Source organism: Microcaecilia unicolor, chromosome 4, assembly GCF_901765095.1.
Source record: "Microcaecilia unicolor chromosome 4, aMicUni1.1, whole genome shotgun sequence".
NCBI classification, from domain to species: Eukaryota; Metazoa; Chordata; class Amphibia; order Gymnophiona; family Siphonopidae; genus Microcaecilia; species Microcaecilia unicolor.
Window position 1 is genome coordinate 298,170,990 of NC_044034.1, and position 17,854 is coordinate 298,188,843.

A 17,854-nucleotide genomic window follows, 5' to 3' on the forward strand; every position below is an offset into this window, starting at 1 on the left:
GCATGGCCTAAGCAGGAAATGGGCTCTACATCAATTGTATCTACCCTATTGCCCTCCTCCCCCCTGCTTTGTTTTCATCGAGTACCCCCAGTCATTTTGAAAAATTGGCTTCTATGGCTAGAAGTGAAAGGGGAATAGAGTGAAGTGTGAGGGCTGTTGCAGGCGGAAAAAAAGAACTGGAGGCAAACAGAACTTTACATTATAGCGTGCAGAGCAGGACTGAATATACACATGAGCCTCTGAAACCAACATAGTGTCTGTGTGTGTCTGAAAAGTGACAGAGTTTTTGCATGTGTACCTGATTAAGGATGGGGGTGGTGAAAGCTTGTGCATGTGTGTGATTGAAGTGCAACACAGTACATGCCTGTGTGTATGTTTGTGTCTCTGTTGGGGGCAGTCTCATATAAATAGTGCTTCCCTTTTGAAAATTCTGTCTGGAATAGAGAAGTACACTGGTACAAATGTATCTGTGTATATAGTAAACGAAGGGAAGTTTTTAGCCCAGGGAATTTATGCAGCTACTGTAACTATAATCTACCTGGCCAAATTCCTTTAAAAACTTACCTCCACTCTGCCTATATCCTTTCAGAAGCACCAAACAGAGCTAAATTTATTATTTTGCTGCTTCTGTTTCTGCAGCTTTTTCCCATGTAAAATTTTGTAAATTTTATATCTCAGACACTTTTTCCGTAAATCACACTTTTTGGGGCAGTCCTTTGGCATCTCTCTGTTCTGTACTATAGGTAATGGATGGAGATAATGATTTGTCCAACTACCCTGGTTCTCGGCCCATTACTGCAGAGCTGCCAAATTACCCAGTTTCAGGAGGGAGTCTTTTTGGCTAGTCTGGTTGTTGAACTGACATCCCAATTTGGTGTGCTATTTGTAGTCCTTGATTTCTATCCATTGCAATGAGAACGTCAGGACCCATAATGCACCAGGATAAAATTGTCAGAAATCCAGAACTGGCCTAAAATCTCTCACCTGGAAGTTCTCCAGTTCCAACCATTAGGGCACTCCATTTGAAGCATGTGCTTGCTTAGTCCCCATGCTCACTTGTAAACTATTACTGCCTCCTTGTTCACAGGTAGGCTCTGCACTTTTCCAAGCTACTTCTGGAGAGTTGAAATGTTGCAGATAGGAGGCAGTAGAGGCATGTTTTTTTTTTTTGGGGGGGGGTGACCTGGTCCTGCTTGGGATTTTGAAGCCCAAATTAATGATCCTGCATTTTTTTTAGAATTACATTTTAGCTGCCAAATTCTAGATCGTTCTTCAAGTTTCACTAGATCCCTCCTCATGTTATCCACATTTTTTAGGATGCCTACTCTGGTGCAGATTTTGATGTCACCTGCAAAAAGGCAAACCTTACTGGACAGCCCTTCTGTTGTATCGCTCACAAAAATGTTAAAAGGAACTGGACCAAATACTGATCCTTGCAGCACATCACTGGTAATGCCCTTATCCTCTCAGTTTATTTATAAGCCATGAAACTACAGTGTAGTAAATGTAAAACAAATCAGAGAAAACTTTTCTTCACCCAACGCATAATTAAACTCTGGAATTCATTGCTGGAGAACGTGGTGAAGGCGGTTAACTTGGCAGAGTTTAAAAAGGGGTTAGACGGTTTTATAAAGGACAAGTCCATAAACCACTACTAAATGGACTTGGGAAAAATCCACAATTTCAGGAATAACGTATAGAATGTTTGTACGTTTGGGAAGCTTACCAGGTGCTCTTGGCCTGGATTGGCCGCTGTCGTGGACAGGATGCTGGGCTCGATGGACCCTTGGTCTTTTCCCAGTGTGCAGGGCTGCCGAGAGCCAGAGCAGGGCCCGGGACAAGGCCGCCCCCGGGCCCCCCCCCTCACCCCACCCGAGGTCATAGTCGTCGTCGCCGCCGGGCCCTCCCCCACCCGAGGTCGCCGGGCCCCCCCTCCACCCGCTACCGGGCCCTGAACTAACCTTAAATGCCTCCTTCCTTTCCTTTCACCACCTTCACGGCAAGCAGCAGCAGGGCAGACCTCTCCTTCCTTCTGTGCTCCGCCCTCGCGGACGTTACGTTAGGCGAGGGCGGGACACGGAAGGAAGGAGTTGCCTGCCCTGCTGCTGCTTGCTGCGAAGGTGGTGAAAGGAAGGAGGCATTTAAGCTTAGTTAGTTCAGGAGCGACGGCGGGTGGGCCTGACTGCGGTGGTGCCGGGCCCCGCCGGAGGCCCGGGCCCGGGGACTTTTGTCCCCCCTGTCCCCCCCTCTCGGCGGCCCTGCCAGTGTGGCATTACTTCTGTACTTCTGTGAGGCTTTGCTGAAGTGTAAGTAAACCATATCCAGGTCCCTGCTAATCCAGTCAAAGAAATAAATCAGATTTGTCTGACAAGACCTACCTCAAATAAAACCATACTTCTTCAGATCCTGCAATCCATTGGATTCCAGAAATTGTACTATCCTTTATTTTAGCGGCACTTCAATTAATTTAGGTTAGATTAACTGGCCTGTAGTTCCCAACCTCGTCCTTACTTCTGCTTTTGTGGACAAGGACAACGTCCGGCCGTCTCCATATTTTTAAATGATCTGGAAAAGAGTAGTGAGTGAGCATGGCCATGGCAAGGTATGTATGGCTGGTGCAACCGCACGGGGTGCAAGGTAGGAAAATTGCACCCTGTCCTTTGCCTCCCTTGCTTGTCCAGCATCTCTAATTGCACTCCGTAGGCCCCAGATCTCAACTAACTGATGCCTTGGTGGTCTAGGGTAGGCTGGACAGCAACGATCCCCACTCATTGCTGTCCGTGCTGGCTCTGGCTTCAAAATGGCAGCCACAACCTCTGAATACATACAGCCAATGTATGTCAGTCAGCAACTGAAAAACATATTTAAAAACCCCCATGCCAGCTTCATACAATAGAAACAAATGGTAGCACCATCTGAGGAGTGCAGTTTTCAGACAGGCTATTTTCATAGATTGAATTGGGTAAATGTCTTGTAAAATTTTTCTGTTTGGGTGGGGTTGTATTTTTCTTTATCTCAATATGAGTTGAGGTTATGCTATTGAATGGTGAGACAACTACTAGTACTGCTAATTTCTATAGCGCTACTGAGCTGATCAGACTTTTGCACAAGATGTATTAAATTGCTGATTTTGTTTGGGTCAGACAGACATGGTTTGAAAGAGATGTCCTGCTCTTTTCCCAAATGCTGTGCCCAGTTGTTGCTAACTCAAACGCGTAGGAATCTAGACCAGGTTGGTGCCAATGCTCCTGCATGACTGTACGTGCTGGTATCACATATGCCTGTTTTTTTCATAGGTACGTGTTTGCCCAGAATTTGTTTGAACTTGGCTACATGGATGAGGTTGAATGGGCTATTTACCAAGACTGGCATTCTTTCCTAGTCCAACAGTTTGAGGACAGGGTCACCCTTGATGGGATCATCTATTTGCAGGCCACACCAGAGGTATGTCACGGGGATGGGGCAGACAGCTCTGTACAAAATCTGACCACAATTCAGATATCCTGCTCTTCACCCCACTGTCCCAGACAAACTGGCATTATAAAGAAAGAGGGAAGAGGGATGCAAAGTGACTGACAATAGGAGAAAGGAGAGGTGGGAGGCTGCAAAAGTTTTTTTCATATGTAACTAAGATGTTACATTGTGTATACTGTAGACAAGGAGGGGGGAATTGGTGCATTGCTGCCCTCTTGTGGGGTATTGCATTATACATAATTAGAAGCTGAAGAAGTTAACAAACACCTTTTTTACACCTGTAACTTGTCATCTGCAGTGTTAATGATGGGTAAGCTCCTTGTCAATCTTTATTTTGCTCAAGCCACACAGGCTGATTTCTTATTATGTTCTCTAAGAAAAGCAGGAGCTGCCTCTCCTTTCATGCACTGGGCTAAAACCAGGGGTTCTTCAGCATGTCCCTTCAGCATGGAGACGCCTGTTCCCCTTATCTTTCCCCTTATAGGCAATTAATTCAAACTGAATCTTCAAGGGCCTCACGCTAGTTGGGTTTCCAGGATACATAGAATAAATATTCATGAGAGATTTACTTGCATGCTGTACATCTTTAAAGGCTGATTAATTTGTATATTTTGGTCACCCTGAAAATCAGATACAGACCTTGAAGACTAGATTTACACATCTCCTGCCCACCCCATCCCCACATTACAAATCTTGAAATAAGGACATTTTTTGCTATTTGTACTAGCTGTTGGCTCCATGCCATGTGCACAGGCTGTGCTACTCTTATTGCATTTCTAAATGTGTAGTCCTGCTGTTCTTAGTGCGTTTGGAACCACAAGACCAGAGAGAACATCGGGGCTGGGTCAGGCTGGCACAGAGCCAGTGGGGAACATGAAAGGTTTGCATATTGTGCCACAATGCCCGGACATTTACTTGTACAGTTCTAGAGGTGTTCTGGGAAGAGAGGGGGGGGGGGGAATTGGTCAGCAAAGTTATTCACACATGTTTCAGGGAATTCAACAAATGTTGCGAAAAAGTTGAGTGTTAAGCGCTGTTCTGTAAAGGGTGTGCGTCTTTTATACAGTAGCGTTCAGTGCGGATCTGGCGCTTAACTTGTGGGTGCAAATGCTGGTGCCCAGCTTAGGCATGCTTTGGGCGAATTCTGTAAATTTGTGTGCAACATTTTGGAATGCCATCGATACGCCCCCTTGGCCACACCCCCTTTTCAAATACACAAATGAAGTTAGGTGCTGTGCTTTATTGAATAGTGCGCAGCAAGATGCACAGACATATTTTTGAGCCTGCCAATTAACATCAATAATCGGTTGTTAGCACCCAATTATTGATGTTTCTGAACTTATTAGTCAGTTTATTTACGCACACCTCTCTGATGCATGCACAAAGTTGGACACGATATGTAGAATCCAGGGGATAGGAGGTACATTATCAAGTGCGGGGTACAAATGTAATAAATAATAATTTAAAAAACACAGATATATACGCTTGTACTTTTTTCTTGATTATTGCCTCACAAAAGAGTACTCGCACAAATTCGTTCCCTTCTTGTGCAGCTACGGTTCTCAAGGCAGAAGTACTAGTTATGCATGTTTGTGCCAGCACACTGCCTATCTTGAATAGTGCGTAGTTTGCAGGTGAGCATACACATGGGCGGTGACTGGGCAGAGCGTACAGTTAGCTGCATAACTTACACATAAGCAGTTTTCAGCAGCTCTACGACTGGCTAAGTAGTGCTACTACTAATCATTTTGATAGTGCTACTAGATCTACACAGTGTTGTACACATTATATGCAGGTACTTTCTCTGTTCTAGAGGGCTCACAATCTAAGTTTTTGTACCTGGGGTGATGGAGGGTTAAGTAACTTGCCTAAGGTCCCAAAGAGTTGCAATGGGAATCGAATCCAGGTCTCCAGGATCAAAGCCTGTTGCACTAACCTCCATTCCTCACACGTATATATCCCATTGAGCTAGTATTCAATACAAGAAAGTAGGCCCCTATAGACACACTTATAGAAGTGCCCTCCTAGTCTTAAATAATCAAAAGTCCCCATATACTTTGCCTTGAAAGGAACACTGTGAGGCATTAATTGAGGAAAAAGTATATGCATGTATTTCCTGTGATTCACAGAAAACCTCACAGATGAAACTAACTGTGGGGTTTGCGTCACCGTGGGCAGTGTCATTAGCTACCCTACAATGTTGTAGTCTGGCACTGATCAGGTTTGCAACATGTCTGGAAATATGCAAGTACAGCCAGTGCAGTGACACTGAGTTTGTGTTTTGCCTTTTCAGAAATGCCTGGAGCGATTGCATGGAAGGGCGAGGTTGGAAGAGCAGGGGGTCCAGTTGGACTACCTGGAAAGACTGCACACACAGCATGAAAAGTGGTTAACTGAAAAAACCACAGAGTGAGTAATATTCCCAGTTCCTTTCTGTGCCAGGCTTCCTAACCACTGGGCTCTTCAATATTGCTTATAATAGCTGTCCTCTTTTTAAAAAGACAGCATGCAAGCAATATAAACACATACATGTAGATTTCATCCCTAAAATCTCTTTGAGCAAAGGGGCCAATGCAGAAAGCCACGCATTAGAACGGTGAGCCGCGTGCACAGCTTCTAACAAAAGCTCTGCTGATCTAAGGCAGTAAGCAAGTAAGCATATTTGAGGCATGCAGAACTTGTGTTCTAATCAGTGCAAGCACACTCGATGCGTGCATCAAGGGCAGCTAATACTATGCGTATGTCCAAACAAAATGAAAGTGCAGGCGCACATCTGTTGGAATGTTATTATGCAGGTAAATAGCAGCAGCATAAAAATTTCATGTGCCTAAAATTAAGATATATGTGCACAGAATAACATTCCAGCACTTGCGCAAATAAGTTTTTCTACTCGGACCTATGTGCAGAGCCATCACCTCCTTTTCTGTCCTAAAATGTTGTGGGTGCTGTAATGTTCACAGTGAAAAGAAACGGACATTAATTTCTCACAGATGGTACTAACCCTTCTACACTGCCTCGGATGTGGCATTAAAACTCTTGTCATGCGCTCAGGTGCACACTTCTCTGCCCAAAGGCCGAATAGCTAATAGCTTCATCATTAGTGTTCATTTTAATATGCTGTGTGCCGGTGTCATACATGCGGATTTGTGCAGTCCTCTTCTGTGCATCGTGTGCTGTAAAATTGTGTGCAAACATCACACTAACCCTACACCAATGTCTCTGCAAGCTTTCTGCATTGGCCCAGAGTGTGTGTGTTTCAGTTAACTCTGGTTTCCAAAAACTGGGTTCAGAAGATAAATATTTGGATGCGCTGAGAAGAAGAATTTTTAACATTTTTTCATTTTGAGGTGAGGTACTCTTTATATAATGGAAGCAGCTTCTAGACAGCTCAGTTTTTCACATACAGCTCCAGGCCATTATTTCCAAAACTGTATAGAAAGATGTGCTTTGCTTTCCTCAGTCCTGGTTCAGGACAGGAGTGTGGAGTATTCAGATACATGTTGGCGCCTTATGCTCCACGTTCTTTGTAAGTTCATGTTTTGAGCAGTATCTTTGTGGCATTCTGTGATTAAAAAAAAAAAATTACTGTGCTTGTTTTAGAAAGGAAATATAGGCCTGTTTGCCCTTCAGAAAATAGGCCGCCAGAACTAGTCCCAGTAATGCACAAATTCACACCTGCTCTGTACGTTGCAACTCTGCTTCTTCTCTACCCAGGTTTTGTCCCCAGGAATTGCCTACACATGGTCCATATAAAAGTACACATGATCTTTCAGCATGTGTAACTTTTATGCATGTGTACCTCCATCATTTTATCAAAGGCCTTTTGTGTGTACAACATTCTTTACATGTGGAATCACCTTATAGAATTACCTCCGAATGACCTAGGCTGAGAGACCTGAAAAGCCATAAGCTGAGTGCCACTCATTTCCACACAAATGCACAGAAATTATATAGTAGACATGTATCACAGAGTCATAGCAAGACGTGTCTATAGTGCAGTACATTTATTGTTTGAGATGAGACTACTGTGAATTCTGCTTGCATTTTTTTCTTTTTAGATCTGAAATAAATGAAATGGCTTTTTTTTTTTTCAAGTAGAGAGAGTGGGCTGGGTTAGACCATGAAATATTAGAATTAGGAAAGCGACTACTTTGAATCCAGAGCCTGCACGGGCAGCAACAATTAAAGGTTGTTGCTGCTGCCTGCCCTACCCCTAGACCACCAAAGCATCCTTCAGGTAGGTCTGGAGGCGACTGGGGAGGTAGGGGTCTTCTGGAGGGGATGGATGCATTTTGGACTCTGGGGGCTTCTTCTAGGGGGGATTTCAGGAGGGGGGGACATAGGAAGAGGAAGAAGAGATGATAGCCACCTTGGGGAGCATAGAGAGGGGAAAGGGAGATGCTGGCCAAGCAGAGGAGGCAATGAATAGGGCACAGTTTTGCACCCCCCTCCTCCCTTGCGCCTTGTACAGCTGCAGCAGCCGCACAAATCTTGCTACAGCCATGGTGATGATATCAGTGCCAGTCTTGGGAAAGTGAAAGACAGCAGGAACAGCTTCTGTTTTTTATATGTTACATTCAGATAGAGGATCAGAAGAGCTAGGTGGGGGAAAAACAGAGAAAACAGCACAAACATAGCCCTGAGAGAGACAGAGAGTGAGGTTGTGTGCTAAGCAGCTATTAGTCTCACAGAAAAGTAAGCATTTGGTAAAAATCGGAAAGGCTTTATCCATCAGTCTCTGCATTAATTCTGAAGCTCTTTTATATCCTTCTCTCTTCTCTGACATTGTTGCTCCTTCTAATATTGCTTACACATAATCCCAGTGATCTGCTACTCTGATCCTACCAAACATTCCACCAGTTTCCGTTCTCTGCAATTGGTATATTGGTATATACTAGCACCAGCCTTCCTGTGCATTCTGTGCACTGGACCATGAGGGTGCAAGATTAAAAACACATACACAAGGCTGACCAAAGTGAGATTTTTGTAAAAAATCTGTAAAGCTATCTGGTTAAATGCATCTGTGAGGGGAAAAGCCCACTCAGGGTGTGGTATAGACACATAGGGCTGGGCAAAGAGTACTGGTAGGGCAGATTGCCTGCTTCTGCCTGCCATCTTCTCCTACATTATTATTTGGAAAGTACTACTAGGCATATGCAGTGCCCTATAGACAGACAGTCCTTTTTCACAGAAACATCACCGATATACATCCATATTAATGGTCATCAAGTTTATGCATTAACCCCCCCCCCCCCCCCCAACTATTTAATGCAACATTTTTTATTTATGACCTGACCAAAGAGAACACACATTGCAGGTTTCAAATATACATGACTTTAAGCATTAGTTCTTATCCAATTAAACATCTTATTACTTCTAGTCATCAAACTGTCCCCCCTCCTCTTTCCCCCCCCCCCCCCACCCTCTCCTTTCATTTGAAACAATGTGTATTGAACAATTCAGTTAACCAAAACATGTCAACCGTCATAACTATACGGTAACACGTGCACACAACCAGATCCTATCTTCAATCTCCCATCTCCCACCCTACCTTATCGTTATCCCAGAAGCTGAACAATTAGTGATTATATTGTGGGTTCTAAGGGACAATTAAAACAATATGGATATGTGCTTGAAGTCCCCATCAATACACCTCTATTTTGTGATATGTCCGATGAAATTTCAAGTTAGCATCCTCTGCATTCCCAATTATTCCCCTTCCCTCCTTCCCAATCTCGCCCAGTTGCCATCTCTCAACAGCAATCTTCATCTGAAACCAGATCACAGACAAATACGAGTCCAAAACACACAGACACACACACACACACACACAAAAAAAACCCATTGCAGGTATTTATATATAAATATATCAAGCGTAAGGGGGGAAGAGGAGGAAGACAATGATCAGAAAACAAAGGGGGGACCCATCCCCCCACCCTGTACAAATCACTGATCTCCCTGGAGTGGCCCCTCTCTAACCCTACGGTTCTCAACCCGCATTTAGCAGCAGACTTCTCGCCCTGTGTGGAAGAGAGTTCACGTACACTCCCCACACTTCATGAAATTGTTTCAGCCTCTTGGGCGTGCGTTTAGCATACCTATGCTCAAAAGTCATTAGGGCATGAAACTTATTTTTCCACACCCAAAAAGACGGTGTTTCATCTCCCACCCACACTCCTAAAATCACTTTCTTCCCCAGAATCCCTGCCTTCCGTAACAGTAGCGTGTATGCTTTATTCTCTATATGATAATCTTCATAATAATCTAACAGTACGGCCCTTGATGAAAGCAAAACTACACACCCAGTTAACTTTGCTAGATATCCAAGTATCTCCTTCCAAAAAATCTTAGTTTGAGAGCATTCCCATAAGGAGTGAAAAAAAGAATTAGTCCCTTGTTTGCATTTTTGACATATGGGCGAATCTACTGCCCCTATTTTAAGCAATCTCTCCTGTGTGAAATATGCCCTATGAATAACACGAAATTGACATTCCCTGAAGGTTGCATTAATCGAGATCTCTGGAATTCTCTTTATTAGCTTCAAAGGGTTCAATCTCCCTGCTATTTCTGGAGTCCATCTGGTGACAAGGTCCCCAAATGTCCTCTCCTTAGAGTCAGATTGTGCGTATTTAAAAAAGAAGAACATAGACATTCCTAGAGTCATAGTGAGGTTAGAGTTGCAGTTTTGTAAAAGATGAGTGAACATATATAGAGCTCATGCATTTATTCACACCTTTAGAGCAGGTGTAAATTTGTGTGTGATCATTTGTGTACTAATAGGGACAGTTCTGAGAGCCAATTTTATAAAGGCATACAGGCTTCTCTCACTCCTTTATTAAATAGGCACGTTATGAGGAATTTTTATAGGTGCACTGTGTTATAAAATCACCATGTGATGTATTTATGTGAAACAGAATTTTAATATTTAGTTGGGTGATGTTCAGTGATGCATTTTACAGGATTGTTCTGGGAGCGGTGGTGTTGGGGTAACATAGTAGATGATGGCAGAAAAAGACCTGCACGGTCCATCTAGTCTGCCCAACAAGATAAACTCATATGTGCTACTTCTTGTGTATACTTTACCTTGATTTGTATCTGCCATTTTCAGGACACAGACCGTAGAAGTCTTGCCCAGAACTAGCCCCATTTTCAGGACACAGACCGTAGAAGTCTTGCCCAGAACTAGCCCCACCACCCAAACAGCAGCCCCGGGGTGATCATGATTGTTGAGTTTAATATCAGAATCTCAAGAGAGGAGTGCTAAATCCCTGAAAGGTTGCCTATGGTGCCTAATACCTTTGCACTAAATCTGAGCGGAGGAAGGATCCCTGTAGTATCCAACAATATTGTAGGATTTGGTCATTATAAAAGTTCTTAGCTCTGCCCTGTATAAGAGTTTCATCATCTCAAAGAGATTATAATTTAGGAAACTTATGTGAATGGTTGAGAAGTGGGCAAGGGACATAGGCCTTGTGCATGTGGCATCTTGGTGGAAGGGGCTGCATAAGTTATGTGAATATGGCTCCAGGACGGGATGTAGCATCTGTGTACAGCTGCAGCGGGATGGGAATGCATTACCCTGTGCATGCAGTTTGTTAGGGGTGTGCTCGGCTCCTTGAGGGGATGTCAGTATGTACAGAACTATTTAAAGTGACAGATTATATACATACTCGATGTATCTCTGACTTTCAAAGTCCAGCTGTAGGATGAAGAATATTTCCACTAGTTCTTTGAGTCTTGTTGTATTTCTCTTTTCAGAGTCCACTTTGAGCACATAAAGAATATACCAGTTCTGGTCCTGGACATAAATAAAGATTTTGAAGACAACACGTTAGAAGAGGCAGACCTGGCAAAGAAGGTGAGGTGTGGTGGTAGTGTCTCCCTGTATGTCTTGTGAAGGAACAAATGATGAAAGAGAGGCAGCAGGAGAATGCAAATTGCAGCCTCTAGGGATCTGTGCAAGAAAAAAATCCGCCACAAGATGGAGAACTCAAGACACCCCTCTAGGGTTCTACATTTCTGGTTTGTTAAACTTTTATACGTTACATCAATTTTATGTATACAAAACCATCAAATTAATATGTGTAAAGTTGATTTAAGCATGTTAAATTGTACTTGCCTTAATCAAATTTTCATGCATTAATTTCTGAAACAAAAGAAATTCCCAAAAATTAGTAAAAAAATAACTCCAAAAATGAGCTAAAAAACGTATTCCATGCACACCCTAGTGCTTCTGTCTTTAAATAACTAGAAAATCTGACATTTTGTTTTGTCAAGTCAAATCTGAAATGACACAAAAATCTTTATCATGTTTTGTTACCATGTTCCACATGGTTTTAGCATGCGCTAAAATGCAGAAATTGAACAGTACAGAAACAGTAAATTAAAAATGGGTAGAGAAAAAAAAGAAGTGCTTTTCCCTTGCATACTCCTAGCAGCATTGGGCTACACCATTACTTTTGGAACCTTGCTTGTGTTAAAGTGAAGATATATGTTTATTTTTAAAGATTTACTAGTATCAATTAAACACAATTTGGATAAAATAGTTTTGATCTTTATGTTCTTTTCTGGTTTCTCTTTGTTGCATAGGGCTATATTCATTCTTTGCATTTTACAATTTTTCATTCTTTGTCCATAGGTTAGGGTTAGTCACAGTATAGTGAACCTGTAAGTTTCACTATTTGTTGCTAGTTGAAGGGCTGGACTCCCCAGATACCACTTTCTTGTTAATGTTTGTTAAAATGTCTTCAGCGTTCGACTGTATTGATCATCAGATATTGTTGCGGTAGTTGAGACAGGGAGTGGAATGACTGTATTAACAGCAGTTTAAGGCTGAACTTGCATCAGTCCTCCTGCATTGAAAACCAGTTTGACATACTGTCTAATTTTTGGGCCCTGTTTACTAAGCCGCGCTGTAGGCGTGCTAGTGTTTTTAAAGTGTGCTAAAAATTAGCACACACTAACACTAGAAACACCCTTAGTAAACAGGGTCCTTTGTCTTTCAGTCTTACTATTTAATATATATTTATTGCCATCACGTGAGGTGTTTAAATATTGGTGTTAACTATCGTCAGTTTGCTGATGATATAATGTTATATGTACTGTTTCAAAAATGGTATAGCTTGAATATCTACTGCTATTTGCTTCCAAATAATGGTCAACGAGTTTTTTTTTTTTAAACATGGTTTTGTTAATTAATTTTAAGAAAACAGAGGTTCTTATAGTTTCTTTTGAGACTAACATTGTTCTAATCCTAAAGGCTCAGTTAGTCCTGTTTCATGTCAGGAGTTCGCTACTACTTTTTTTTTTTTTTGTCTAAAGTTTCCAAGATTGTGTCTTTGAAAACGAGTCTTTACCTATTGAGTTTGCTCTCTAGATTTAGACTCTTGCTTGACGTTTTTGTTTAGTTGCTGATTCTCACATGAGTGATGCTCCTGCTAGGGTTCAGTCTTCCCTTTTGTCAGGCCCCGGAGTAGGATAGTGAGTCCTTGTATCAAACAAAGTCTAACAGCCGAACAACCCTGACCTTACCTTGGGGAATGGAGATGACGACCCAAGGTTCCGCAGCACAGTCCAGGTCCGGGCAAAGACAGGTGGCTAAGCACAGTCCAGGTCCAGGCTAGGCTCAAAGGCAGGTTGCAAACAAAAGCTCAGTCCAGGTCCAAGCAAAGATACAAAGACAGGCTGCAAGCAAAACACAGTCCAGGTCCAGGCAAAGGTTCAAAGGCAGGCAGCAAGCAAAAGACACAGTCCAGTTCCAGGCAAAGGTTCAAGACAGGCGGCAAGCAAAAACAGTAGTCCAGTTCCAGGCAAGGTCAAATCAGGTCAGGCAGCAAGCAGAAGAAGAAACAACACAACAACGCACCAGTCACTCTACCTAAGTAGAAGCCGAAGCAAAGCAAGTGGGAAGGCTTGCTCTTAATAAAGCCCCCTCCCTTAGAGAGACAAGCTACAGCTGGCAAGGGCAGGGAGACTGACGTCAGCTGGCCATGGAGAGCCCGATAGGTTGATCAGCAGGAGGAGGCAGAGTCCGGACAGGGAAAGCCAATCCGGGCATAGGAGGCAGGGCCCGAGTTCCCAGGCTCCGCGCCCGAAAGAGATTAGCTGCTCCAGGAGCGCCGGTGCTGCCAAGATGGCCGGCGCTCCCACTGCAGGGATGACCACATCGGGGCAAGGAGTCCCGCGCCGATGCTGTCCCGCTGGTCAGGGTAGTGTGCACGGCCGCAGCTTCCTCTCAAGGAGGCGAGGCCAGGGAGCGACCCAGCCGCGAGGAGCGGCGTGAAGGACGCGCAGGTGAGAAGCGCGACACCTTTGCCCTTTAGGTCCTTGTTCATCTATTATCAGAGGATTTCATGATGTTCTAGTAAATCCTTTAGTGAAAATTGTTAATAAATCTTTTCTTTTGGGTTCTCTCCCTGGTTTTTTGAAGAAAGCTGCAGTATGTCCCTTATTAAAAGATTTGAAATTGGATCCATGTCTTCCTTAAAACTATAGACCTATTTCAACGTTACCATTTCTGGCTAAAGTGATTAAGTGGTTAGCTTATGATCAGCTACTTGATTTTATTCAATTAAATGATTTGTTGGATCCTCGTCAATTTGGATTTTTATCACAACAGGATACAGAGAGGCATATTTTCAAAGCACTTAGATTTCCAAGTTCCACAGTAACCTGTGGATCTTTGTAAGTCTAAGTGCTTTGAAAATGAGCCCCAGACTCTACTAATCTCAACTTTGGATGTTATCAAAACTGGTTTTGATCAGGGTTCTGTTTGTTAGTTTTGCTAGACGTCTCTGTTGCTTTTGATTCCATTGATCATCTATTTTTGTTGAATCGTTTGCAATCTCTGGTTTTAGGAAGTGTATACTACAATGGTTTTCATCTTACCTGTCTGGAAGACGTTTTATGTGACCTCTGGAAATCAATCTTCTACATGTCATGAAGTTTTCTATGGGTTTCCTCAGAATTCCATTTTTATCTGCCGTGTTATTTAATACTAGTAAAAAAGTCCTGGTTCTGACACAAATGAAACGGGTGCTAGCAAGGTTTTCCTCTGAGTGTGTATGTTTGAGAGAGAGTGTGTGTGTCAGAGAGAGAATGAGAGACAGACAGACAGAGTGTGTGTGTGTTTGTGTGAGAGACAGAGTGTCTGTGTGTGTGAGACTGGGTGTGTGTGATAGGGAGTGTGTGAGAGAGAGTGTATGTGAGAGACAGTGAGTGAGTGTGAGCCCCCACCCCCCCTCTCGCAGGGCCCCCTCCCCACCCCCATCTCTTGGTCTCAGGACCCCCTCCCCACCTCCCTCTCCTCTGTGTCCCCTCCAGCCATCCATGTCCAGCGACCCTCCCCTCCCCGGCACATCAAACCCCCTCGCCACCTGCAGCTGCCTGTGGTAACGCTGTCCGGCCGCTGCGGCTGCTTCTCCTGTTGAGCAGCAGCGGCCACTACAAAAAGGAAAAAAGCGATAAATGTTTTTAAACCCACATTTTGACTATTTCAGTGGTTCCCAAACCTGGTCCTGGAGGCATCCCCAGCCGGTCAGAGTTTCAGCACAATGAATGGGGGGAGAAAAAGTGTTTTATATAATTTTTGTATTCAATAGTTGTAAATTGTCTAAAGTCAATGTAGAGTGATTGTTGATAGTACTGCAATCAATATTCATGAGATAGATTTACATGAAAATGTCCCATGAATATTCATTGTGGGTATCCTAAAAACCTGACTCTCTGGGGTGCCTCCAGGACCAGGTTTGGGAACCATTGGACTATTGTAATGCCCTATTATTGGAACTGCCCAAACATTGATTATGAGCCTTTCAGCTGACACAGAATGCTACAGCTAGATTGATTGGAGGTAGTTCTCATTTTGATCATAGTTTTCCATCCTGATTAAGTTACATTGGCTTCTGATTGATTTTTTAATTTTTTTTTTATAAATCAATGATGTTTGTTTTCAAAATAATAATAGTAATGCTTCAAAAGTATCCACTTTAAGCCTCCATATATATCAACCCTCACACTCTTTAAGATCTACTTCACAAGATCTTTTTGATGTACCTTCTTCTCGATCAGTACATTTAGAAGAATTCAGATTAACCGTTTTTTACATTGTTGGCTTAAAACTTTGGAGCACTCTGCCACACAATATGAGATGTATTTTAAAGCCTTATGGCTTAGAAAAATGTTTGAAAACATATTATTTCAGCATGTCTTTGGAGCTGTTTAACACTCCTGATGCCAGTAGAAGATAACAATTAATGAATGACACTGTGATGCTAATTTTCAAAGCATATACAGTGGGGGAAATAAGTATTTGATCCTTGCTGATTTTGTAAGTTTGCCCACTGACAAAGACATGAGCAGCCCATAATTGAAGGGTAGGTATTGGTAACAGTGAGAGATAGCACATCACAAATTAAATCCGGAAATCACATTGTGGAAAGTATATGAATTTATTTGCATTCTGCAGGGAAATAAGTATTTTAATCCCTCTGGCAAACAAGACCTAATACTTGGTGGCAAAACCCTTGTTGGCAAGCACAGCGGTCAGACGTCTTCTGTAGTTGATGATGAGGTTTGCACACATGTCAGGAGGAATTTTGGTCCACTCCTCTTTGCAGATCATCTCTAAATCATTAAGAGTTCTGGGCTGTCGCTTGGCAACTCGCAGCTTCAGCTCCCTCCATAAGTTTTCAATGGGATTAAGGTCTGGTGACTGGCTAGGCCACTCCATGACCCTAATGTGCTTCTTCCTGAGCCCTCCTTTGTTGCCTTGGCTGTATGTTTTGGGTCATTGTCGTGCTGGAAGACCCAGCCACGACCCATTTTTAAGGCCCTGGCAGAGGGAAGGAGGTTGTCACTCAGAATTGTACGGTACATGGCCCCATCCATTCTCCCCATTGATGCGGTGAAGTAGTCCTGTGCCCTTAGCAGAGAAACACCCCCAAAACATAAACATTTCCACCTCCATGCTTGACAGTGGGGACGGTGTTCTTTGGGTCATAGGCAGCATTTCTCTTCCTCCAAACACGGCGAGTTGAGTTCATGCCAAAGAGCTCAATTTTTGTCTCATCTGACCACAGCACCTTCTCCCACTCACTCTCGGCATCATCCAGGTGTTCACTGGCAACTTCAGACGGGCCGTCACATGTGCCTTCCGGAGCAGGGGGACCTTGCGGGCACTGCAGGATTGCAATCCGTTATGTCGTAATGTGTTACCAATGGTTTTCGTGGTGACAGTGGTCCCAGCTGCCTCTGAGATCATTGACAAGTTCCCCCCCCTTGTAGTTGTAGGCTGATTTCTAACCTTCCTCATGATCAAGGATACCCCACGAGGTGATGATTTTGCGTGGAGCCCCAGATCTTTGTTGATTGACAGTCATTTTGTACTTCTTCCATTTTCTTACTATGGCACCAACAGTTGTCTCCTTCTCGTCCCAGCGTCTTACTGATGGTTTTGTAGCCATTCCAGCCTTGTGCAGGTGTATGATCTTGTCCCTGACATCCTTAGACAGCTCCTTGCTCTTGGCCATTTTGTAGAGGTTAGAGTCTGACTGATTCACTGAGTCTGTGGACAGGTGTCTTTCATACAGGTGACCATTGCCGACAGCTGTCTGTCATGCAGGTAACGAGTTGATTTGGAGCATCTACTGGTCTGTAGGGCCAGATCTCTTACTGGTTGGTGGGGGATCAAATACTTATTTCCCTCTGCAGAATGCAAATAAATTCATATACTTTCCACAATGTGATTTTCCGGATTTAATTTGTGATGTGCTATCTCTCACTGTTACCAATAACCTACCCTTCAATTATGGGCTGCTCATGTCTTTGTCAGTGGGCAAACTTACAAAATCAGCAAGGGATCAAATACTTATTTCCCCCACTGTAGAAGTCTCAAAATGGCCAAAAAAAAGTCCATCTTCAGAAAATGTCTACATCACAATTTTCAAAATGCAAAATTAGAACATTTTTCACTGTAGTTTGTCCAAATAGTAAGGACGCATGTTGGAGGCATGTTTTGGGTGGGACTAGTGTGGGCCCAAAAGTTGATGTCTTTCAGCGATAATGGAACAGTAAGAAAAGTCTACAGCAAAAAAAAAGGAGGACGTTTTTATCTAGACATGTTTCAATCACACCTCAGTTACAAAAAGGTTCTCTGACTGACCAGCTGACAACTGGAAGGATTAAGGCTTGACCCATGCTTAATCCCCCAGTGATTGCTGTCCCACTAGCATAGTGGTCAGGGCAGTGTGAACAAAGGGATCCTAGTACCTAGTACATTTGTGATGAAAATTGTGAGCCCTCCAAAACCACCAAATTACACCTGCAGAATGGAAAGCAATTGTAATGATGTACAGTTAGGTTCAGTAGGTTTTATTGTGTT

At 43.2% G+C, this 17,854-nt stretch overlaps 1 protein-coding gene across 3 annotated transcripts in view; it reads left to right on the plus strand.

Annotated features, from left to right (window-relative positions):
• Positions 1-17,854, plus strand: part of DGUOK (deoxyguanosine kinase) — a 58,676-nt gene that overhangs the window by 18,855 nt on the left and 21,967 nt on the right. For all 3 annotated transcript variants that reach the window (XM_030201788.1, XM_030201789.1, XM_030201790.1), the window contains exons 4-6: positions 3,297-3,444; positions 5,768-5,883; positions 11,233-11,332. In XM_030201788.1, the coding sequence (XP_030057648.1) occupies positions 3,297-3,444; positions 5,768-5,883; positions 11,233-11,332 (364 nt within the window). The remainder of the gene's footprint in view (positions 1-3,296; positions 3,445-5,767; positions 5,884-11,232; positions 11,333-17,854) is intronic.